The sequence below is a fragment of the Vombatus ursinus genome, unplaced genomic scaffold (assembly GCF_900497805.2).
Source record: "Vombatus ursinus unplaced genomic scaffold, bare-nosed wombat genome assembly UNPS02014959.1, whole genome shotgun sequence".
NCBI lineage: Eukaryota > Metazoa > Chordata > Mammalia > Diprotodontia > Vombatidae > Vombatus > Vombatus ursinus.
In genome coordinates, this window is record NW_020954737.1 from 4,509,839 (window position 1) to 4,535,290 (window position 25,452).

General features: G+C 43.5%; 1 protein-coding gene across 1 annotated transcript in view; it reads right to left on the minus strand.

Annotated features, from left to right (window-relative positions):
- MYLK (myosin light chain kinase) overlaps window positions 1-25,452 on the minus strand; it is a 313,404-nt gene that overhangs the window by 104,572 nt on the left and 183,380 nt on the right. The window contains exons 15-17 of the mRNA XM_027845152.1: window positions 20,932-21,021; window positions 19,468-20,468; window positions 6,987-7,103 (exon numbers count right to left, since the gene is read on the minus strand). Of these exons, the coding sequence (XP_027700953.1) occupies window positions 6,987-7,103; window positions 19,468-20,468; window positions 20,932-21,021 (1,208 nt within the window). The remainder of the gene's footprint in view (window positions 1-6,986; window positions 7,104-19,467; window positions 20,469-20,931; window positions 21,022-25,452) is intronic.

Below are 25,452 nucleotides of genomic sequence, written 5' to 3' on the forward strand. Positions count from 1 at the left end.
GTAAGTAGTGCAGTCTTATGCCCATTTTATAGCCATTGATACTCAAGAGGAAGCTGGTGGTCCAGTGGATAGGGCACTAGACCTGGGGTCAGGAAGACAAGTTCAAATCCAGCCTCCGACAATTACAAGCTGGGTGACTTTGGGCAAGTCATTTAACATCTGTTTGCTTCAGTTTCCACTGTAAAATAGGAATGATAACAGCAGCTCTCTACCAGGGCTGTCATGAGCATTAAATGAGATAATATTTGTGAAGCTCTTAGTCCAGTCCCTGCCCTCAGGTACACAGTAGTGCTCAATACATGTTTGTTTCCTCCCTTCTTCTTCTTCTTCTTTTTTTTTTTTGGTGAGGCAATTGGGGTTAAGTGACTTGCCCAAGGTCACACAGCTAATGAGTGTTATGTGTCTTGAGGCCAGATTTGAACTCAGGTCCTCCTGACTCCAGGGCCGGTGCTCTATCCACTGCACCACCTAGCTTCCCCTTCCTTCCTTCTTTAAGTGACTTGCCAATGCTTATCAGGTTAGTAGGTGGCAGAGTTGACAAAGTCTTTGACCTCCTAGAGACTTCAGTCTCCCCATCTGTTCAATGAAGGTGGGGGCCATCTCCAAGCATCCTGATCTAGATCTGGCTACTCTACCAAGATAGCTCTGGAGGTAAAAGTGAGGCTGGTGACCTTGCACAGTCCTGCCTCACTTAAATCCAATTTAGTTCCAAGTCATGGCATCACCTCTCTGATGTTATGGTCCTCTTCAAGAACAGAGAACAAACAATAACAATGTAGGTAGTAACTGTACCTATCTTAAAAGAAAAGTCATGAAGATAGCGGAGATACCCTTTCCTTCTGAAAAAGATTAAGTGGGGGCAGCTAGGTGATGCAGAGGATACAGCATCTGCCCTGGATTCAGGAGGATCTGAGTTCAAATCCTGCCTCAGACACATAACACTTACTAGCTGTGTGACCCTGGGCAAGTCTAATCCCATTGCCTAATCAAAAAAAAAAAAAAGATTAAGTGAAGGAGTCATGGTTTCCTCAGCATGAGGGCCTCTCTTCATGAAGGCAGACTGCAACTTGTCTATGACTAGAGGTTAAACATGAGGGAGCTGTCTGAGTACATGCTGGTTAAGTGAATTGACCAGAGTCACAAAGCTAATCAGTCAAAGTTTGGATTGGAGCTCAAGTTTTTCTAAGTCCCAGCACTCAGCCAGTCAATAAGTATTTTTGAATGCCTGCTGTGTGTCTGGCATAGTGCTAGGCCAGGGGGAAAGCAAAGAAAGCAGTCCCTGCTCTCAGGGAGTTTGCATTTTAACAGGAGAATGGTCATAAAATGTGGTATGTGTTATCACATGCAGTTATTTTTGCTTAATTGCATTTCTTTGTTACAAGGGGAGTTCATTTGAGTGGAAGAATGTTTTCCCCAAGATGACCAGGATATGAAGAGAAAAGATATTAATACAATGTATTTTTTTTTTTTTGCTTTTTGGTGAGGCAATCGGAGTTAAGTGACTTGCCCAGTGTCACACAGCTAGTAAGTGTCAAGTGTCTGAGGCCAAATTTGAACTAAGGTCCCCCTGACTCCAAGGCCAGAGCTCTATCCACTGTGCCACCTAGCTGCCCCAATACAACATATTTTTTTAAAAAAATGAAATACATCCAACATTCAGAGACTGGGAAAAAGAAGAATAGATGGTAATATAAAAATTAGGTGCTATACTTAATAATAATGTTGAACATTTTATTCTGTGTGCTGGCATCATTCTTGCACATAGATCTGGTCTGTTCAAAGATCTTCAGTGGCTCCCCACTGCCTATAGATTAAAGCCTGGACTCCTGCCTCACCTTCAAGGCCTTCCAAAGTCTGCCAGCATTATTCCCTGTGCCAGGAATGCTGCCACATCACCCTTTTCTCCCCTTGAATTCTGACCCTTCTTTTAAAACCCAACTTCAATCCTCAAGTTTCCCCTGCTTCCAGCTTCCTCTACCACACTGGTAAAGACACTTGGGCCTCCCATAATATTTTACTTTTATATCTCTCTTACTCCAGCAATCTGGACATCCATGAGCACAACTGTCACCAAGCAGAGAATAGACACCCCCAGGAAATGGGATAGCAGAGGTAAGCAAGAGAAATTATTTTACTATTGTATTAACAACCAATTATTAATTTGGGATCCAGGCTTTTCTCTTTTATTTCCTCATTTATGGCCCAGTCCCTGTAAAAAGTCAGTGTCTGAAGAACATAACTGATTGATGAGATTGTCCTACCCCTCAAGAAAACATGCTCTTCAATTTTGGGCTGGATCCCACCCAACTAGCAGACCTAACTTCTGTTTAGAGTGTAAATAGAATCCAGTCAAAGCAAAAAGAACCCCTGGGAAATGAACCCCTGTCCTTGTACCCCTCTATTAGAGTTCAGGGTGACCCAGCTCATGAAGGAGAAAACCAACTGGAGTGGTCTGGCTGGAGGTGGATTTCCCTGTCCAGATTGCTGGAGGCATGCTGGAGGCAACTGAGTCTTATCATGATCCAGTCATGTTCTCAACAGGAGGAGCTGAAGACTTCTAGCCCACCTCTTCATTAAATGTCCACCAATCAGGATTGACTTTCACTTGTCAGGGGAATTCCCTTTAAAAAAAAGTATTTAAGGCTTTCAGGTTCTCCATTGGTTTGTATTTGGTTACCAAGAAAAAAACCACTGAGCATCAATTTATTGTTTGCTGGCTAGCCTAATTAATAAATTGATCATTAATTACCCAGAAACTCTGTTTCTTGGGTTTTTCATCTGTTACATAAATTTGGATTTGGAGGAGGGTGGAGAGAAAGGATCCACATGGGGAGGGCAGGCAGTGCTAAGGTGCCCTAATGGGGGATCCAGAAGGAAGGCACTGAGCACCTGGAGTGCTGAGAAGAGGAAAGGGGGTGCTGGAAGGGGGAGAAAGGGAAGCCAAGAGAAAAATTATGCCTGCTTCACAATTCTGTCTAGGATTGGCTCCAGGTGGAAAAAAATTAAGCAAGAAAGATGACTAGAAATCTGAAAAATGACTATGTGAGATGCTGACGTACCTCCAAGAAGAGGGTGGAAAAGAGAAAAGATAACGAGTTGGTGAAATGAGCCTGTTGGCAAAGTGTGGGACAGTGGTTAGTAATAAATTGCCAATGAATTAAGAGTTAATTCATGTTACTCTATGGTCTTCCTCTTATGACTTTCTTTCTTCTCCTTTCAAAGATCTCACTCCCAAGTCTGCAGGCCAAAGCCTCTTTTGAAGGACAATATATAAATAAAAAGGGTTAGAAAAATTAGAGGAGAGCAGGGGAACTCATCAAGGAGACCATCTGAGCAAACAGAAACCTACTTTTGACCCAGAATGAATTTTCAATACCTATTTTTTTAAAAAAATCCTCGGGGCAGCTAGGTGGCACAGTGGATAGAGCACTGGCCCTGAAGTCAGGAGGACCTGAGTTCAAATCCGGCCTCAGACCAACACTTGACACTTACTAGCTGTGTGACCCTGGGCAAGTGACTTAACCCCAATTGCCTTAAAAAAAAACAAACTAAAAAAAAATAAAAATAAAAAAAACAAAAAAATCCTCAAATATACAAAGACTGACTAAATGAAAAATAAAAATTTTATCCCCAAAGTCCTAACATTAATAGTCACAAGCTAGCTAACTTGTCAGGAATACTTTTAAGGGAATTCCTAGATGGGAGAGGAGATTGGATTTGACATGGAAGAAAAGGAGGAAACAAGCATTTATTACATGCCTATTATGTGCCAGGCACTGTGCTAAGTAAGTGCTTTAACAAATATCATCTCATTTGATCCTCACAAATAGCCAGAGAGGTAGGTGCTATTATTATTCCCATTTTACAATTGAGGAAACCAAGGTAGGGGTTAAGTGACTTGTCCAGGGTCACACAATGTCAGAGGCTAGACCTGAACAAAGGTATTCCTGAGTTCAGGTCCAGGGCTCTAGCCACTGTGTCCCTTCAAGTGTAAAGATGGTTTCATTTTTGTCTCTATTTCCAGTGCCTGGCATAGTTCTTGGCACTTGGTAGGCACTTAATAAATATATTTTAATGAGTAGATTGAAGGTTTTTGCCTACTGGAAATTTTATGTTTCTTTGATGCTATAATTATTCTATAAGTTTTGCAAATAAGTTGTTTACCGTTTTTAACCAAAAGGTGCTAGCCCCTTACAAATAAAGCTTTTAGAAGTGCAACACGTGAGGATGTGACACCATCAGCAGAGAAGTCATCACCAGAAACTGGTGATGTTAAGGACCTGGATGCTTGTAGATTGATTTTGATCAACTTTGGTTCCTTTCAGTTGCTAGACTAAAGATTAGGACTAAGGATGTCAGAAGGGGCTTTCCTCTCAGTAATGTAGATGCCATAGCTTTTAGTGACCACCTGCAAACAAACATAGACGTTGGCTCAGTACTCAGAGCTAGCAGTCCTTGGCCTAGGATGAAAGGATCGATAGCCAAGGAGGGAAAAAATGTGGGTAGAACAATAACCCAAAAGAACCTTAACTAGCTATTTTGGTCATGGAGTAAATAGCAATAAATAGTATGGGGAGTAGAGGATAAACATTGTGAAATGTCCATCAAATGAACTTTGCAGTTCATGATGAGGAAATAATCCAAGAAATAAGGGGTGGGGAGAATTATTTACAATGGTGGGTCATGGCTGATAAAGGAGTACCTGTGCTGCTTCTTTCCCCCAGCAGCCCAGCCCCAGTTATGGTTCTGACAGCGATCTAGCAGTCCTACTCAACAGCATCTAGTTTCACACCCCCTTCCACTCATACTCCCCACTAGATCACGTAGACTCTTCTCATTATGAGTTATACCTTGGATTCTGCATCCTCAGTAGCAAATATACACACAATGGCCCGTACACACAAGAGCCCTCAAATAGAGAGGAGAGACACAATTATGTTTCTGTTTCTTTTCATCCACACTCTATAGTTCTTGAGGTCAAATACAAACTCTATATATGGAGCTTCAAGGACCATCAAACATTACTTTAAATCCCTTTTCCAATATTGACTATATACTCAAACTTACAGGAAAAAACAAAAATGAACAAACCTGCTCCCTATCTCTGTCTAAATTGAAAATATTTAGAAAGTAGACAATGTGTTTCCCCCTACCTGGCATGCTGGTCATGACTAAGTCCCAGCTCTGAATTCACCTACACCAGGGAAACTCACACCATTACTTCCATTGCCCTCTGGTCATTGTTCTCAGGATTAGTTGGATCATTTACTCTTTTCTGAATGCTGCATTGGAAAGATCTTTTAATTCTTTTCCTGTGGATGTGTCATCTCCCTTGACAACCATGGGATGACTATTCCATGTCCCACCCTCAAAAAAAGTTCTATGTAGAATATGGATCTGGATGGCCACATGCTAATTGGACTGGGGCTGTGTTCCCACCTGGGAGAAGTCAGGAAGCTAAGGATATCATGGTTTCAGCTGGATGGCACAGTGGATAGAGCACTGGGCCTAGAATCAGGAAGACCTGAGCTCAAAAGCAGCTTTTGAAACTTACTAGCTGTGTGACCCTGGACAAGTCGCTTAAATCACTGTTTGCCTCAGTTTCCTCAACTGTAAAATGAAGATAATAACATCACCCACAATCCAGGATTGTTGTGCAGATCACTCTTACCACAGTGTCTGGCCTGTTGTTGTTTAGTCCTGTCTGACTCTTTGTGACCCTGTGGATCATAGCATGCCAGTGCTGGCCATAGAGTTTTCTTAGCAAAGATACTAGAGTGGTTTGCCATTTCCTTTTCCAGTGGATTAAAGCCAACAGAGGTTAAGTGACTTGCCCAGGGTCATATAGCTAGTAAGAATCTGAGGCTGGATTTGAACTCAGGCCTTTCTGTCTACAGACCCACTGAGCCATCTAGTTGCCTGGCATTTAGTAGGTACAATATAAATGCATATTCCTTTCCTCTTCCCCTCCTTCCCTTCCCCCAATTCTGAGATCTTATCAAACAGATAAAACATGGTGCCCCAGCTTTCTTCTTTCCCTATGTTTGTAGATAATCATTGGAGCATAGAACTAGAAGGAAGGGACATTTGAGGGCATTGATTCCAATATTTTATTTTACAGATGAGGAAAGTGAGTTCTAGACAAGTAATTTGCCCATTTTCACAAAGTATGTAAGTACAAAGAATGGATTTATGAATTAGTGTTTCATGACAGAAATACCCTCAATCATGGGTAGTCATTCCCTTCTTCAGTCAACACTCACTGCATCATTGCCCAGGTCCCACCAGCTGCAGGACACCCACAGTCACCCACATGCAGACTCCCACTTCCATACCTGTGCTGGCGGTACCCCAGAGCCTCCTCACTCCATTCTAACCCTTGGACTTCGTATTCTCTTGGAAGGAGACTATCCCTTCTACCATTACTCCCCAAGGTCCTCTGGGCCTTGCCATCTGCCCTCCTGGTTTTCCTAAGTACTCTGGACTTTTTTCTGCCACAAACACGAACATGATCCCTCCTTTATGTGTTGTTTCCCCCATTAGAATGTGAGCTCCCTGAAAGCAAGAATGGCTTTCTATTTGTATACCTTGTTGTTTGGTTGCGTCCAATTCTTTGAAACTCTGGGATTTTCTTGGCAAAGATACTGGAATGGTTTGCCATTTCCTTCTCCAGCTCATTTTACAGACGAGGAAACTGAGGCAAACAGGGTTAAGTGACTTGCTCAGGGTCACATGGCTAGTAAGGGTCTGAGGCCAGATATGAACTCAGAAAAATGAGTCTTTCTGACTCCAGGCCTGGTGCTCTATACACTATGCCACTCAGCTGCCCTTTGTACACATACCTTAGCCTTAAGCGTAGTAATTCTCATACAGTAACTCCTTAATGAATGTTTTTCTGTTCCATGCCCTTTACCTTCCATGGGGATGGAGGGAAGGGAATGAGAAAAAGGGGCTCTGAATAGGGGAGAGAAGCAGTTAAGACTCACCATCCACAGTCACTTGGCAAGAGCTCTCAGCTTGACCCACGGCATTCTTGGCTACGCACTTGTACACGCCTTTGTCCTCAGGCATTGCTTTCTCAATGGTGACAGAACACAGGGACCCTGGCAGAAAGAATGAGAAGTCATGGAATGAGCCATGTGGGAGAATGATACCCCTCCAGAATGGGTGGGGGAATGATACCCCAGCAGGAGTCCCTGGAATCATAGGGTGATAACTGAGATTTATTTATCCTCATTGGCAATTACTGGAAATTCAAAGAATTGCCATATTACTATTCTATATTCTTTTTCTCCCCATTCTAGATTCTTCTCAACAAGTCCCATCAAATAATACCCTGAGGAAAAATTTTCAATTTGCTATTCACACTTAAAACATATTAGCAGAAGCACCTGCTCCCAACCCCCTCTCATAAACTCTTTTTCATTAGGATCAGAAGGCTTTGAGAAAGAAGGGGCCTTAGAAACCATCTGTTCCATCCCTCCCTTTCTAAAAATGAGAAGATTCGGGCCCAGTGGTATGCAGTAATTTGTCCAAGGCCACAAAAATAATCTAGCTGGGATTTGAACTCAGGTCTGCAGATTCTAAGACCAATGCTCTACCACTCCACATAGCCCTGGGAAGTGGAGTCCTGAGGAAGGAGAAGAAACAATTTCTTCTTTGGAGGAACTTCCATTCTAACAGAGAAAAAATGATCCCCATTCTGGGGAGCTCATAATCCAACAAGGAGGAGGTAAGCTGTCATCAGAGAACATAGACACAAGAGACTGATACAGATAGAATAGGGAAAAAAAACCCTAATTATAGGGATACTGAGCTACAGCAACAAATGCTAGAAAGGCAATGAGAGCTCTGGGCCTGGAGTCAGGAAGACTCATCTTTCTGAGTTCTAATCTGGTCTCAGACACTAGCTGTATGACCCTGGGCAAGTTACTTGACCCAATTTGCCTCAGTTTCCTCATCTGTAAAATGAGTTGAAGAAGGAAATGGCAAAGTATTGTGGTATATTTGCCAAGAAAATCCCAAATGGGATCAGAGAGTCACACTCAAATGAAAAATGACTGAACAACCTCTCTCTCTCTTTCTTCCTCTCTTTCTTCCTCCCTCTTCCTCTTCCTTTCCCTCTCCCTCTCCTCTCAATGGGATTAGATAGAAAAAGGAAGATATAGAAAAATACAATAGGAAGGCTTTAGGTTAGACATCACAAGTAGGAAGTGAAGGTTCTGGGTGAGATACATTAATAGGTGAGTAAGGGAAATTGTGGAAGCCTCTTTGAAATAAGACTGACTACCATCAAGTTGGGAGGGTTCAGCTGTGATTCTGGAGTCTAGGGAATGCATGAAATGAATTCAAGAGCCTAGGAATTTGATGCTATTATCCAGTGTAAGAAATGAACAAAATTAAAAGGAGATGTCCCATCATCCTGGGCCGAGGGCTAAAAGATCAGTGATCCAATTCCCACCAAACATCCTGTCCAAATGAGAAAGATTTCATTTTTTCCCCCTTTCACTTTTAGCCACACAGCTGGCTCTGGACTTCAACTGAAACGACAAAATAAATATTTATCTGAGTGTTGGCTGCACAGATGGCAATGAGACTGTCTCTGAGGAAGGAGGAGAGAAGCTGGACCAGAGTCTCCTTATCCAAGTTTCACACAATTTGAGTCTATTAGAGCAGGCAACTTTCCCAAGATACCCAGAGTCTGGGATTTGTGAGGTACATTTGTGTGTAGGGGGATCATGAATCCCTTAGATGGGTATAGAGGGCCATCATCTTCTATGGATTAAGAGTATGGCATTTCCTGTGGGACAGTCCCTTCCTGATCTCCAGAAGCACATTCTGTTTCCCAGCATTTTTGAGACGCCTCAGCGATAGTGGGGGTGGGGACATTTGTGCTAGGGGTGAGAGGTGAATTGAGGGAACAGGTCAAGTTGACAGAACCAAAAGTCCCCAAAACTCTCATGCAAAGCTTTCTGGATATCTTGATCCTGACTTCTCTTGGGGGGAGAGAGGGGCATTCCAAAAGGAGCAGGATAGGGTCCCCCCAGGTTGGGGGAGGATAGGACTATAGATTTAAAGCTGGAAGGGGCCTTAGATGCACAGAGATGTTAAGTGATTTGCCCAGGTTCTATAGCTAGCAAGGGGAATGTGGGGAAGGGGGGGTGGCATTTATATGGGGAGATAGTAAAGCAGTATTTTAACTCAGTTTTTTGTGATTCCAAGTCTGAAGCCTGTCCACTACACTAAGTTGCCTTTCCCTACGAAAGGGCAGAATATGTAGGGAAGCGAACCCTAATGGGGTTGAGCCACTTGGATACTTGTGCTCACTAGATTGATTTCATGGGAACTCTAGGGAAAGGTTACCATCCACAGAGAAGATGCTGACGGCATTCAGGGAACTATAGACTTGTGAGGCACACTTTCATACTAGATATTTTAATGGAATCTATAAAAGACAGAATCATTACAAAATTAGGTAAATATAACTTAATGAGGGAACGGCAGTCATATTTTTTGGTAAAGAGAAATAATCTCTAAGGATAAGTGATCTGTAATTTATTTAGATCTTAAAAAGGCTTTTGGCAAGGTTCCAGACCAAGGCTATTAAACAATTGGTTAACTCATGAATTATTATTAGTTGGACTTTACATAGCACTTAACAGTTTAAAAGGTGTTTTACGATTCTCACAGCAACCCTGTGAGGGACATGGGGTCTCCATTTTACAAGATGGAGGAATATTTTGTCACAGGGTCTTACAGTGACCCCCAGATCCATTTCCTGAGACAAAGCTTGGAGCTCTCCATCTCTAATTATTTTCTTAGTATCTTTCCCTATATTTCCCTATCTTTTCCCATTTTATCAATGAGGAAACTGAGGCAAAGAAACTTGCCTGATGTCACACAGGTTGGCAGAGCTTGGATATGAAGCCTTATTCCTTTACTCTAAACATAGCATCTTTCCAATATAACAAAACTGACTTAGAAATAGAAACAAAGGTAAAGATTGAGAAGATACTTCTCTAAAACAGAGGCTTGGGATGTTCAATTTCAAAAATAACCTTAGAGATATTTTTTGTTGTTCGGTTACTTCAGTCATGTTCGATTTTTCATGACCCCATTTGGGGTTTTTGCCATTTCCTTCTCCAGCTCATTTTACACATCAGGAAACTGAAGTAAACAAGTATTAAGCGACTTGTCTGATAGAGAATTGATGATGGTGAGGTGCAGCAGATCTGTTTTGGAACTGGTCTTACATTTATATACATTATTTGGAAAGGACAGTGCCTACCTCCATTTTATCCAGCCTTTCAATCCCAGTTCAGTTCCTACCTTCTCCATGAAGCCTTCTGAGACTATTCCAGCCCGCAATGATCTCTCCCTTCCCTGAATTCCTGCTGCACTGGTAAGCAGGCATTTCCATGTAACCTATTCTTATTTTCATAATTTCATGAGTGCTAGTTTTTTCCTTGGCTAGACTACAGTCTCTTTGAGGCCATGAACCATTTGTATGCCTTCACATAGTATCTGTTGAGTATCTAATATGTGTCTAGTGGTAAGCTCTTCTAGGGAGTGATATAAGATGCCAAGCCAATAGATATAAACTGTATGAAGGAACTCAAGAAGTTGTATGAGTGGGCAGAAAAGCGACTTATGATCTTTGCCAGAAGGTAATACCCAGAACCAAAAGCCACCTAAAACTCTTATGCAAAGCTTTCTGGATACCTTTAGGGAAAGAGACTATGAAAAGAATTAAAATGGATGACCTCTAAGCTTTGTCGCAGGAAATGGATCTGAGGGTCACCGTAGATTCTGACACAGAGGACACCCTCTCTCTCCCCAAGTACTGCCAAAACCAGAGATACCCATAAAAGTTTGCTCATCATGCAGAAGGATGCTGGAAAAAAATTTCCCTCCTTGTACCAAATTATGGAAATCTTTGCTGAAATACTGAGTGAAGAATTAGCTGGCATAAGAAAAAACAAGATAATGGAGAAAGTTTAGAAAAGGGCAGCTGAAAATATTCAAAGGAATGGAGGCACTTCCCTGTGAGGACAGAGCAGGATAACTCTGCTGAGGAAGATGAAGGCTGAGAAAGTTTACAAAACTATCAAGAGTTTGGATAGGGTGAACTTGCTCCTCGTATGGATAGGGGTGAACATTACCTTGCTCTATAAATCCCCTAATACCAAGATTACTGGGCAAGTTTTAAAGAAGGAAAGGAGTCAGGATAGGTCAGATAAAAACAAATATGAGTTACTTGAGGCAGTTTGGCATAGTGAAGAGAGAGCTGGCTTGAAGCCAGGAAGATCTGGGTTCGAATTTTCCTGTTAACACATACTGACTACGTGATCCTAGGCAAAGCATTTGGCTCTAGGCAACATTCCAAGACTAAAAGTTACAGAGAAAATGCTGGCCTGAATTGGTAGAAAATTTGTTCTACTAAATGAAATCACAGGTCCATTCCTCATCTCCACCCATATCATTGGACACAGTGGGTAGCAAACTTAAGGAACTCTTTGCCACCAAGAAATCACCTAGGCTGAAAGTATAAATAGGTTCAAGGACTGTTTAGACACAGTCCTGGAATGCAGAGCCATAATAGGTTATTAAGGGAAGCCTGGATGGTTTTGAGATATGGCCTTGAGAGCATGGAGGACAACTATGCCCTCCCACCCCATACCCTGTGGTTTTCTCTGCCAGAGACAGAATTCTGGGCAAGATGAGTCCCAGGTCTGACCCAAGAGAGCAACAGGTATGTTCTTACTTGCTGAATACCATATCTAGCAACATAAGCACTCAGCTCAGAGGCAATCCTTTCAAAGGACTCATCTGAACTGCTCTTCAAGAAGAGAGGTTATGGGGAAGCTAAGTGGTGCTGTGGATAGAGCGCCGGCCCTGAGTTCAAATCTGTTTTCAGACACTTACTAGCTGTGTGACCCTGGGTAAGTCACTTAACCTTGACTGCTTCCAAAAAGAAGAAGAAGGAGAAGGAGGAGGAGGAGGAAGAGGAAGAGGAGGAAGAAGAAGGAGAAGATGACAACGAAGAAGAGAGATTATCAGCAATAGACTGGAAGCCTAGCCACCTAGATGCTACTCCCAGTTCTCCCACTGTCATTAAACTGAGGTATGCCTGTCCATGCACAAGATGGTCAGACCCTTCTTAATATTACAAAGGCTTTGAGAATTATTCAACCCATAAACATGACACAAAGAAGAGCTGGCAGCAAGATAATGGATTATCTAGTCTAGTCTAACTTATTTTAATGACAAGGAAACTGATGGAGAATCATAAGCAGTGGGGGCTAGCAAGAATTTGTACTGGAACTAGTGTTATGCCTACTCAAAACCCAATGCCAAATCACACAGTGAATAGAGTATTGGGCCCTGGAGTCAGGAAGACCTGAGTTCAAATCCTGCCTCAGATCACTTACTAGCTGTGTGATCCTGGGCAAGTCACTTAACCTCTGTCTGCATCTTATCTGTAAAATGGGGATAATAATAGCACCTACCTCCCAAGGTTGCTATGAGAATCAAAAGAGATAACGATGGGATTTGACAAAGGAATAAGAGGTAAAGGTGGAAGTAGAACCCATGTCTCCCTGACTCTAAGTGTGAGACTTTGTCCAGTGTTTTCCATACTCTATGGTTACATAGGAGGCAGTAGGATGCCTCATTTCCTCTTTTCTAAATCCACCCATTTCTTTTGTTTGTTTGTTTGTTTGTTTTTAGGTAATTGGGGTTAAATGACTTGCCCAGGGTCACACAGCTAGTACCTGTCAAGTGTTTGGTCTGAGGCCGGATTTGAACTCAGCTCCTCCTGACTTCAGGGTCGGTGCTCTATCCACTGTGCCACCTCGCTGCCTCCTAAATCCACCCATTTCTTATCATTGTTTCTCTACTTTCCTCCAGAGTAACCCATAAATAGTTCCCATCCAAGTCTAAGGAAAAGCCCACAAGATTATCAGGCAAGACACACAACAGAATCATATAAACAAAGACCACTTTGGTAAGATTTGTGTAGTTATAAAGACACAAAGAATTGGTAGTGATAGTGGGTAGTGTGAAGGGTGGTCCTAAAGGGATTTACGTGGCCAGAAGTTAAAATAAAAGGAAATGGCTGGGTAGTGGAAAGCAGATGGAATTTAAAGCCAGGAAAATATTTTAAATAGTAGGAAGAGAAGTTGAATAATTTTCAAAGGATAGGTAACAGAATTTCCTGGTAGAAACAGATAGTTCAAGCTACAAGAGTCCTGCTCTGCCCTTGATTCCGAGTTGCAATCCTTTATCCCTGCTCAATCTCGGCTTTGATCATATCAAACCACCCTCTCGCCCGCCCCCCACCCCAACCTAGCTCTTCCTCCTGACATCCCCTGATTGCTAATGGTGTCACCATTCTCACAGTGATCAAGCTCAAAACTCAACAGTTTCTGATTCCTCACCTGCTTTTACTCATATCCAAGCAGGCACCAAGTCTTATGAATTCCAACTTCATGATGTCCCTTGAATTAGCCTTTTCTTTTCCGTTATCCTACTTGCTAATGCACCTTGTACATGGTGAATGGACCAATTCTCAATATTGCTTTGCCCCTGTTATCTATCCTCTGCTCAAAAACCTTCAATGTTTCCCCAGTACCTCTAGGATAAAGCCTAAACAAGCTTCATAGCTAGGCATTCTGGTCCTTTCACAGCTTGGTTCCCATTTACCTCTCCAACCTAATCTCTCATTTCTCCCCTTCACAAATCTCTACACCTTAGCTTGGTGTACTCATTGTACCACTTAATTGTTTTTGCACTTTGCCGGTGCACTTTTGTAAGTTACTTATCTTCTTATGTATCTGTCCTATCTCCCTGATGATACGCAAACCCCTTGTGGGCACAATATTATACTTCTGCTCTCCCAGAATCTAAACAAAGTAGGTGGCACACAAACAGTAGGGGACAGAGATAATGAGGCTTTAGCTGATAAATTCTGAAGCTGTAATCTCTCTCTCTCCTCTGTGATTTCCTTGATTTTGGAACTTTCCATGAATCTCCCTCTACCAAAGAATACAAGCACCTTCTCTGTAACTTCTTGTCTTAGAAAGATGCCTGGAACTGACAAGTTATATGATTTGCCCGGAGTCACACAGACTGGCCCACCTCTGACAAAACCTGCTTTGTGACCCTAGCCAAGTCATTTAATCTCTTGGTACTCTAGGCAATTCCCCAAAACTAGAAGTTGGAGGAGGTGCCTACTTGCATTGGTAGAGAGTTTCCTCACCCAGGAGCTTCTTCTAACAAGGAAATTACAGGTCCTGTCCCATACAACTAGAATATGTTAGAGGGGAAACCTGAAACTCAAGTCCTCCCAACTCTAGGGCCATCTTTCTCTCCACTAGGGCTAAGGGATCCCTCTTAAGGGTTTTGAATTGTAAAAGACTTTGGATATACTGCCTTGACGTACATGTTACAACATTGTTCCTGGTAGATATCTCTGGATATGCTGAAGGATGGGGAGAAAGATGATCTCTATGCCCCTTCAGTTCTACTCCATATGTTACCAGAATCTGGGGACTGAGGTATTTCCAACTTGCCAAAACTTTGTGCTCCTCATTTCAGCATGTATCTACCTTTGCACCTTCCCAAGACTATATAAATGAAGACTTGCCATGGCACTAGAATGGCATGTCCCCTTACAGAGCCACACACAGGGACCTTGATGAAACACTGAGGGATAATGATAGCGTGATAATCATTGGTCAAATCATATTATAATAATCCCATTACAACAAAAGTTCTGGATCATAAACAGAATTCCAAGCCCAGATGATAACCCACATATTTAATGTTGTGTCGAATACAACATAACAATGGAGTTTGTTATGATGAGATTTGGTATCTATGATGGTACTACATTTTGAACAGTTACAGGATTATAAGGATAATAAGAGTTTGCATTAATAAAATGATTTAAAGTTAGACACTTAGTAGCTGTGTGACCCTGGACAAGTCACTTGACTTCTGTCTGTTTCAGCTTCCTCATCTGTAGAATGGAGATAATAGAAGCATCTACCTCTCAGGGTTGATGGGAGGATCCAATGAGATAATATACAGAGAGCACTTGGCAAACTTTAAAATGATATGTACATGCTACCTTATTATTGTTGTTATTTGGGCAGCTAGGTGGTGTAGTGGATAGAGTGCTGGGCCTGGAGTCAGGAAGACTCATCTTCCTGAGTTCAATTTTGGCCTCAGACATTTACTAGCTGTGTGACCTTGGGCAAGTCACTTAACTCTGTTTGCCTCAGTTTCCTCATCTATAAAACTGAGCTGCAGAAGCAAATGGCAAACCACTCCAGTATCTTTGCCAAGAAAACCCCAAATGGGATCACAAGAGTCAGACACAACCAAAACAAGTGAACAACAACAAATTATTATTATTTAAGTTTGCAACGTACTTCATACATATTATCTCATTTGATCCTCACAACAACTCTACGAGGCAGGGGCTATTATTATTATTCCATTTTATAGATTAGGAAATTCAGACTGAGGGGGGCGGTAAGTAAATAGGCCCAGGGTCACACATCTAGTAAGTGTTGAATGTAGGATTTGAACTCAGATCTTCCTGATTCCAAGTCTGGTGCCCCATCCACTGTTGCATGTGAGCACAGAGATAAAAGGGACCTTACAGGATATCTCATCCAAACATTTTTATTTTACAGATGACGAAAGCAAAGGTTAGAAAGGTTAAGTGACTTGCCAAAGGTCACACAGAAAGGAAGCTTCAAAGCCAGGATTCAAACCCCAGGTCCCTCGGGCTACAAACCCAGCTCTTCTCCACTCTATGCTGCTTTTCCCAGCTCCCAGGATAGAATTCCTCATTAAATTTTACATAAGGGGCAGCTAGATGGCACAGTAGATAGAACTCCAGCCTTGGAGTCAGGAGGACTTGAGTTCAAATCTGGCCTCAGACACTTAACACTTACTAGCTGTGTGACCCTGGGCAAGTCACTTAACCCCAATTGCCTCATCAAGAAGCAAAAAAAAAAAAAAAAATTTTTTTTACATGGATTCCTAGCTAGATCCAGACACTAATCCAGTGAGAAAAATCACAGTATCATAGCTTTGAAGTTAGAAAGGTCATTAAGGGTTGTCTAGTTCAACCACCACATTTTACAGATGAGGAAACTGAGGCACAGGGAGATTAAGTGACTCGGCCAAAATCACAGGTAGTAAATGGTAGAATCAGGACACTCCCAGCTGTCTACAAAAATAGGTAAGCCCAGGATTCTGCCCAGCTTTGTTTGCTGAAGCATAACTAACAAGGGCAGTGATTGAAGCTATGACAGTTCTCCAAGTCGAGGCTAACTAGAATATTGCTTAAGATGATTTGTCTCTCTCCTCTTCTCCACTCACCAGATGATGGAGAAGTGGCCTTGCAGGTACATCATCAGAAACAATTCTGGCAAACATAGTCCTAACTGGCTCTGTGACCTAAGATCAATTCCACTATTTGTGAGCTCCTTGAAGGCACAAATTCTCTTTTGCCTTTTTTATTATTCCCATCATCACTTAGCACAATGCCTAGCACATAGTAGGTGCTTAATAAATGTATATTGACTGATTATTGATTGATTTCACTTTTCTGGGCCTCAGTTTCCTCATTTGTAAAACAAGATAGTTAGGCTAGATAACTGATAAGTTCTATTCCAGTTCTGAAATGACTATGACTATGAACCAATGAAGTAGATATCTTAAGTGGTACTCCATCTATTAGGGTTCATTCATCTGTCTAGCTCCCCTAGACACATAAAATGTTTGGCCAGGAAAGGCAGGTACCTAGGTAGCATCATCCAGGCTAGGCGTTCTTAACCTTTTCTGGATCATAGGCCTTGTTGGCAATCTGGTGAAGCTATAGGTCTCTTTGCAGAATATCGTTTTTAAGTGTGAAAAATAAAATACATTGGATTACAAAGGGAATGAAGTATGTAGAAATGCAGTTATGAAAAAAAATTTTAAAACGAGTTCATGGACCCCAGATTAAGAATCTGAGCTAATCCAAGGCTCTCTTTTGAATGATGAGGACACCGAGACTCAGAATGATGACAGAGCTTGCCTGGGGTCTGCTTTGAGTTGGCCAGTCTCTCTCTCTCTTCCCTGCCCCCCTAACTTGCACTGACTTATCCCCGCTTTTAGGCCCTCTACTAAGAATGGCTCTTCCACAATCTGAGCTTTCTAACAGGGTCTATCACAGGCAAACATCCATTCAAAGGAGTTCAGTTTGCATTTACATTTAGGCATTTTTTTGGATTAGGACTATTTTACATGGAGGTAAATTTTTACTTTGCAACTTAAAAGTAATTAGAAGAGTTTCGGCCTGGTTAGTAATAGCTGACTTTTCAATGGTTTTAGGCAGTGTTGAGTTTAAGCAAATTCACTTCCACAAAGGGGCTTACTGTGTGCAAAATGTGTGCTAGGAACCAAGGAAAACACAAAATTTACATATGACGTGAACACTGCCATCATGGAATTTTTTGTCTAGCAGCCATCCTGGCCCCAAACCCCTAGGTTCTCTCACGCAATCCACTCTAGTCATCCCATGCCTCAGTTTTCCTAGGGCTAATACAGCTAAAGGACATCACATTGTGCAGACTTGGATGATTTCACCTGACAGAAGGGTGTGACTGTCCTTCTTTGGAGATAACAGAATGGCCAGTGTGCCAAGGCAGGAGGGAAGATTTAGGTTAGACCTGATGTGAAGGGCTTTCCAAAGGTGAGGGCTATTAGGTCTCCAGAATGGGTAACTGAGGAAGACTGTAGCATCCACTCACTGCCCCCATAGAATATGCCTAGGCTTTGGAAGAAGCAGGGGTGTGTAGAAGAGAGGTGGTGAATATGAAGCTCTCTGGAGGGTCCTGCCAATCCTGGGATACCAAAGTAAAGAAGCAACTGAGTCAGCATTATCAATGGTGATTGAAAAATAAACTATTCTCTCCACCACTCCAAGTATCTGGATCCCAAGGTCCCAGCTGCATCACCGTTTGTGGTTTGAAGAACAGAGCAAGGAAAGGAAATCCAGCCTTGCCTTGCAATGTAAGATCATAGCTTTGGGCATGGTGGCTGCCCTGGTTCAGTGCCCCACTCCTAGTTTTTAAAAGGTAAGGAGGAATGGTGAGGAGTAAGGGAGGGACAGGGAGAGAATGAAGGTAGCTGGAGGCAGAGTGTGATCACTGAACAAGGGAGAAACATATGTGGTGAAGGGAATTTTCTGTTCCCTTAGCCTTTACCAGGAACCAGGGCCAGTTTCTCATGTGGCTTCCCCTCCCTCATGCTCCTTATCCAACCAACTGACAGAGAAGAATGCGACTGTCCCTACTGCCAGGAGCAGCCCAGCCTTAGCCCCAGCTCCAGGAATGCTGTTCCAGGACCCTGGTGGTCCATTCCTTTGACAACCGCCAGAGTGGGGTGCTGGAAGTCCTGTTTGTCTCAGTTCTCTTCTCTCTTGTTCTGGACTAAACAAAATGCTCCCGGTACAAACTGAAGGTCTGGGGACACCATTTCTTCCGCCTCCTTTCACCTCTCCAGGTGTAAATAACATAATACCAGAATCCTCCTCCCTCTCCTCACACACCAGAAGGGGACAGACGGCAAGAGACACACACAGCCCCGCCGCCTTTCCCCCACCATTCAAGAATGTGAAATACCAGCAAACAAATGTCTCATCCAAATTAGGAAGCAAGCCGTGCTGGCTGCCTCTGTGTATGCCGTAGGGGTGTTGTGGATTTTCTTCTACTCATTCACCCCTCCCCCAAACCCACAATACCACAAACACACAAGGACCTGTGCAGGCATTGCCTCCATCAGCCCCCTCTATCTCCTCCACCCCTGCCCAAAGCCACACACTCCTGAGCCCACGGTGTTATGACCTAGGCTGCTATTAACTCAAACACACAACTCTGCCTGTACAAGAACACCCTCTCCTGCTCCCCAATGGCCACTACTGCCTTATTCCATGACATATCTCCCAAACCCATAATACCCTAAACACTTAAGCTAACAACATAGCCCTTGTCCTGAGCATCAGTCAACAGGTCTTGATGGTAGGATGTAGGGTACATCTACTTTGTGGTGACCATAGGCGGTGATGAGAAGAGAACCTGCCAACCACACCTTGAGCACAACACCAGAGCTGGGACATCCTGCCATCCTCCCCACCCTCAGCACAACAAAACACGTGCCAGGCTTCCTTAGAGGTGATCTCTACTGTTTGCATTTTTCCAGGGGTGAAGGGGCACAGCAATGATTGCCCCAAAACTCTTCCTGGTGCCCCTAGCATCATGGAGCTTACTTGCTCTGCATCCTGCTGCTAACTTACCCTATGGCAATGACCAATAGGCCAAAGTTTACTCAGGGTACACAGAAAGAACTGAGATTGGCCCTCTAGGTGACCGTCTCCTCCATCCTCCCTCCAACATCCCTATTTACCTTCCTGGGCAAGGGTGATGAATTTGGTGGTCTTGAGGGTCTTGCCATTCAGTGTCCAAGTAATGGTGGCTGGGGGCTCAGATACAACCTGGCATTGAAGGAAAAGTTTTTTACCCTCTGCCACCCGTAAGTCCTGGAGTTTCTCTGTGAAGCTTGGGGGGCTCCCTTTTCTTTCTGCACTCTTATCACTGTCTACAACTCCCGGACAGGCCTGTTTGCAGTTCACGTCATTGACGACCTCATTCTTAAGCTCCTCTTTTCCTGCTTGTTTTGGGGGTCCCACTGGCTGGGTATTCCCCACAGGTTTCTTGGTTTCGGCTGGGGTGGCATTCCCAGTGGGTCTTTGAGTGTCGGCTAACTTGGCATCCCCAACAGGCTTCTGGGCTTCAGGTAACTTGGCATTGCCTATCAGTCTGGTGTTCTCAACCAGTTTGGCATTCTCTCCTCCTTTGGCATTCAGGGACTCGGTGCCGGCACTGCCGTTCTCTGCAGGTAACTTCTTTTTGTTGCCAAGCACAGAACGAAAATCTGGGGTAGCTGGTTTGGGAAGCGCTGCCTTCTCCAGGACGGGGGCCTTAGGACCCCCCTTCTTGGCTAACACGGAGCGGAAGTCAACCTGCTGGGGGCTATGCACCTTCCTCTCCTCCTCTGATAACGTTTTTGGCTTCACTTGCCGCTGCAAGTTGGCGCGGAAATCCATCTGCTCAGCTGGGATCTCCTTCAGCTCTTCTTCTGACAGAGTCTTGGTGCACACCTTCTTCCCCAGGAGGTCTCGGAAGTCCAGCTGTTCTGCCTCCTGCTGTCGAAGTCGGTCCTCTGTGTGCTCCCTGGTCTCCACTCGCCTCTTCAGCACCCCCCGCACGTCCTCGCCCTCCTCTTCAGGTCTCCAGCTCAGCCTGCTCCCCAGGCCCAGGGGTGTTAGTGTTCCATGATGGCCACCACCACTGCCAATGCCTCCTCCTCCTCTGGTGAGTCCTTCACAGCTGGCAGGCTCCTTCCTCCTACAGCCAATGAAGGAAAAAAAGGAAAGTAGCAGGAGGAAAAGGGGCTGGTTAAGGAAAAAAAAAAAACGTCAGGGGAGAGCAAATCCCTGAGGGCGGGAGGGGGGGAGAGAAGAGGGATGGGGCCGGCCTGGCTGTGTTTATAGAAGGGAACATTGGTGAGAGGAACTCGCCTGCCTAGTTGCTTTATTGCATCGGTAATGACTTCAGTAGCCATATAAGGGTGTGTGCAAAAAAAAATATTCACCCCCCCTTCACCCTCCCTTATTCTCTTTTCCAATCTCTCCTTCTCTGTTCCAGCAGCTTCAGCTGGAGGATGCAAGCAATCTGTAGGGCCACATCTGAGGGGATTGGGTTGAGTGGCTGCCAAGGCAGGGTCTGGGAGGGCAGGAGTGAGAACCAGAGACCAGTAAAGGAGAAAAGAAAACCCAACCCTGGCCAGTTCCCAGGGAGTAATACTTACAGTCGAATGGGGATGGCCTCTCCCAGGGACCCAGAAGGGCCCTCTTGAAGCATCAGCGACACCTGGCAGCTGCACTCGCCCACCCGGTTCCTGAAGATTTCAAAGCATATCCCTAGGTTAAAGGGTTCCTGGCCTCCAAGCCTCCCCCTTCCCTAGGTTGTCTGTGGGGTACAGCACGTGAATCCTCTGCCCCAGGCTCGCCTGAGAAGATGTCAGGAATGGTTGGGGTAATTGGAGGCTTAACTTGTTGGAAGTGGTGTTTTGGAAGGCTAATGAGCTCTAATCCCACTTCAAAATAGGCCCCATACCTCTCCAAAATCCAGAGATAGACCTGGTCACCATTTTGTCACCCCAAACTTTTTCAACCCCACCTCCTTAATAAAGCTAATTCTTTTAGATATCTTGGGTCATAAGAAGGAGTCTACATGAAGAGAGTAAGGAGATTGGGGTGAAGAACTGACCCCCACCTCTTCCTTCTTTTCTTCATCACACCCATTCTTCTAACTCAGTCAGCTCTCAAAGCTATGCATCATTCCAGGGTCCCCCAACTTCATAAACCAACACCACCTCTGATGGAAAAGGAGATGAAGGAAGAAAATTCAGTTCCTGAACCCTTCTTTCAGCAACAGCATGAAAGTCAGAGGTGGAGGGGACCTTTGTGATTCAGAATCTCCAGTTTTCAGCTGAGGAAAAGAGACCAAGATTTGACCAAGGCCACACAATGACTTAAGGGCAGATGGGACTAGAACCGAGCTGTCTGATTCCCCCTCAAGTTCTCTTAACACACAGGACAAAAGGATGAAAAGGCGAGAATTCTGACTAGGTGATTTGGTCCTTGTGGCTAACTGTTCACTCTGAACGTCTCCTGATTCTTTTATTTCAGAGAATTCAATTCCTTGCTGTCTCCCATCATATCTAAAACTTTCCCAATGCATGAAGTTAAACACTTTCTCCATCTCCTGTCTACCTGCTACTCAAGCATCACTTTAATCAACAGCAGTTTTTATTCTTTTCTCTGCAGAGGAAATATTTTCCATGCTCCCTTTCAATGGCACCCATTAGACATGCTATTAACTCTACCTATGGAACCTGTCTCCTGTTCTCAAAAGCAGGAAGGAAGGGTGAGAAAGACAATGTAGGTGGTAGTGGGAGAGGCAGAGGCAGAGGATTGAGCCAGCATTATACCAAACTGGGGTTTTCATTACTAGAAGGTTCCTGTTAACAAGGTCTCTGCCTTTCTCCGAAGAGCTTTGCAAGCTGATGGGGTGTCTAAGTCCTGACCAGCCAAAAGACTCTGTGGAGTGACTGGTAAGGGTGATGGGGACGATGCACAGATATGAGAAAGAGCATAATGAAGATTTCATAGGAGAAGTGAGCATCCATTGCAGATGCAGACATAGATCTGATCTGTTTGTAAATCCACCTTCAAATATACGTGATGGTTAGGGTCTATTTGTAGCAGGCGTATATTTTAAGAATGGATTTAGGCATGTGGGTACACAGGTAAATGCATATGTATCCCTCACTGCTCTATGTTTAATTGTGATTCTTTCCTTCTGACTGTGTATCAGGAGGTAAGCATTTATTAAGTGCCTACTAGGTTCCAGGCACAGTGCTAAGAGCTGGAGATACAGGACAGTGAGATTTAGGAGAAGGAGAAACATTGAGGGATTTGGGCAGCCATAACCTGCCCAGCTCATGAGGCAGGATCCCCAGTATTTGAGACAGGGTTAACTCTTCATATTGTGTGGCTAGAGAAGGAAAATCTACAGGGGCTTAAGATTTCAGAGCAAATCTGCAGCAGAACCACCAATTCAGAAACTTTTTAAGGTCCTCAGGCTCCAGACTCTTAGAGAACAGATTAAATGCCCTTCAGCAGGGATTGGCAAACTGTGAGATGACTTCCCATGGTCCCCAAGTGGGGGGGACCTTATCCCTCAGATATCCAGTATCCTAGCCCTTTCCTTCTGAAGTAGCTCATCTACCTCTTCTGAGGATAGTAGGAGGGGTGTGTGTCTTGGTTTATCAACTTAATTTATGAACCATTCACACATAGGAATAGGCATTACTATACTGCTCCACTGCTGTCAAAACCCCTGTCCCCATCATCACCACCCAAGGAACTTATGTCCTCAGAACCTCTGCTCAGCCTCACCCTTACTACCAGAACTGCCAATACCAGAACCATCTTAACTCAGGATGCCAACCACTACCCAGCTCTCTCATTCTCACTCAGCCACCACAAAGGTCAGGAGTCTTTCTTGGGCTATATTCAAGGGGATGTCAGGAAGATCAGATAACCGAAGGAGGTGAATTTCAGGATGAGCCCTTTTTAGCTCAGTATAGCTGGGGGAAGGGTACTCAAGTTTAGGGGAGACTATTCATTAGGACTCAAAGTTTGGGGCTCTGCCCTCCCCCAGAGGCCTTAGGGGCTGTTTAGGGCTTTTTTTTTTTTTTTTTTTTTTGCTTAGGCAGTTGGGGTTAAGTGACTTGCCCAGGGTCACACAGCTAGTAAGTGTCAAGTGTTTGGTCTGAGGTCGATTTGAACTCAGGTCCTCCTGACTTCAGGGCCAGTACTCTATCCACTGCACCACCTAGCTGCCCCTAGGGCTTTTATTAATATACTATTTCAATTATCAAGCACTCAATCCAACCATTCAACAAACATTTAAAGGCCTGCTATGAGAAATGGTGCGGGCAATATATTGAGTCAATTAATCTTGCCTTGGACGTATCTCTGTTGGCCGTAGGACTCTGGGCAAAACACTTAACCTCTCAGTTATCGAGGCAATTTTGTAAGACTTTAAGTTACAGAGAAGGTGCTGGCCTGCAGAAGGAGATTCCTTTCTTTTTTAAGTTCAATTTGATTTTTTTTCAATGAATAAAACATCTGTTTTTGCTTCCTCCCGCCTCCTCCTTCACCCCCACTGAAAAGAAGAAAAGCAAAACTCTTATAACAAATAATACAGTCAAGCAAAATATTCCTGCATTGGCCATAACCAAAAAGCAAATGTCTCATTCTGTACCATGGAGGGAGTTTCTTCATCTAGGAAATTCTCTACACCTGTGGTGCCCAACTTTTGTGGGGGGCCACTAATGCTTACCAGAGGATCCCTGTATGTGGCGTAGTGACTTAGAAAACCACCCACGTTAATATATTTTTTCTAAAAAAAATTAATACATCCCCACGTTAAAATTAGACAGGAACTACATTTTAATCTGGCTCTTGAGTACGTGGGAGGGTTGTGGGCCACATGCCCAGTCTTCCACACCTCTGCTCTACTCTGATGAACTTACAGATCCAGTCCCTATCCCTATCAAGTGCTAGATAGGGGTGGGGGATGGAATACAAAGCCATCCCCGGCCTTCAAGGAGAATTTTGCCTACTTAATGGATTTAATGTGCCATTAACACCCTCCTCCTGATGCCTCAGCATGGCTTGAAAGTGACCCTGAGCTCTGATAGGTCTAAGAGCAAGCAGGTCCTACTGTAAGACAAAAAGAGGATGAGTGTGGTCTTGGCAACAGAGTGTCTGCCACTCAAGGGCCAGCCTGGTTAAATCTGGAAAGGTGCATCATCAGAAGGTTGACCACCAAAGTGTGATTTTTTTTTTTTTTAGCCACAGAAACTCATGAAGATGATTAGCTAAGAAGTTCAGGGGTTTCAATTTGCATGGATCAGAGAACACCCACGTGGTTCCAAGCTCTGATCCTCAAAGTACTGAAGCAAGTATGGATTAAACAAAGTTTTGTAGCCCAAGGGATACAGGGCCCAAGGGATGCTATTTATAACATCATTCCTAAGGGAAAACTCACTCTGAGTTCCCAAAAGCTGACTAATGAATGGGAGGAACACAATGTATTATTAAGTCTGGGATTGCTTTTATATGAATAATGTGTGAATTACTGATAAGCTTAATCTTTTAAAATAGGCATTTTAAAAAGAGGAGGTGGGAAACCTAAAGGAATCTCTAATAAGCAGAATGCAAAATTTTGTTGTTGTTCAGTCATGTAGGACTCTTCGTGACCCCATTTGGGGTTTTCTTGGCAAAGATACTGAAGTAGTTTGCCATTTCCTTCTCCAGCTCATTTTACAGATGAGGAAACTGAGGCAAACAGGATTAAGGGACTTGCCCAGGGTCACTCAGCTAGTAAACTAGATCAGGATAAGCCTTCTTTTTTTTTGCCCAGAATTCTTCTTTATTGAAATGCAAAAGACTCCATGGTTACTGCTGAAGTTTTTTTTGTTTGTTTGTTTGTTTGTTTTTAAGACAATCATATTAAAAGGACTAAAATTTACTTAGCCAAATGGAATTATAATCACATAGTTATTATGCCGATGTAAAATTAAGCCAAGAATAACTTAGTGGGTAGAGCACAGGACTTGGAGTTAGGAAGATTTGATTTTGAATCCTATTTAAGATATTTTTTTTAATGGTAATTTTTATTTATTTTTTTGTTTTCAACATTTACTTCCATAAGATTTTGAGTTCCAAATTTTCACCCCATCTCGCCCCTCCCC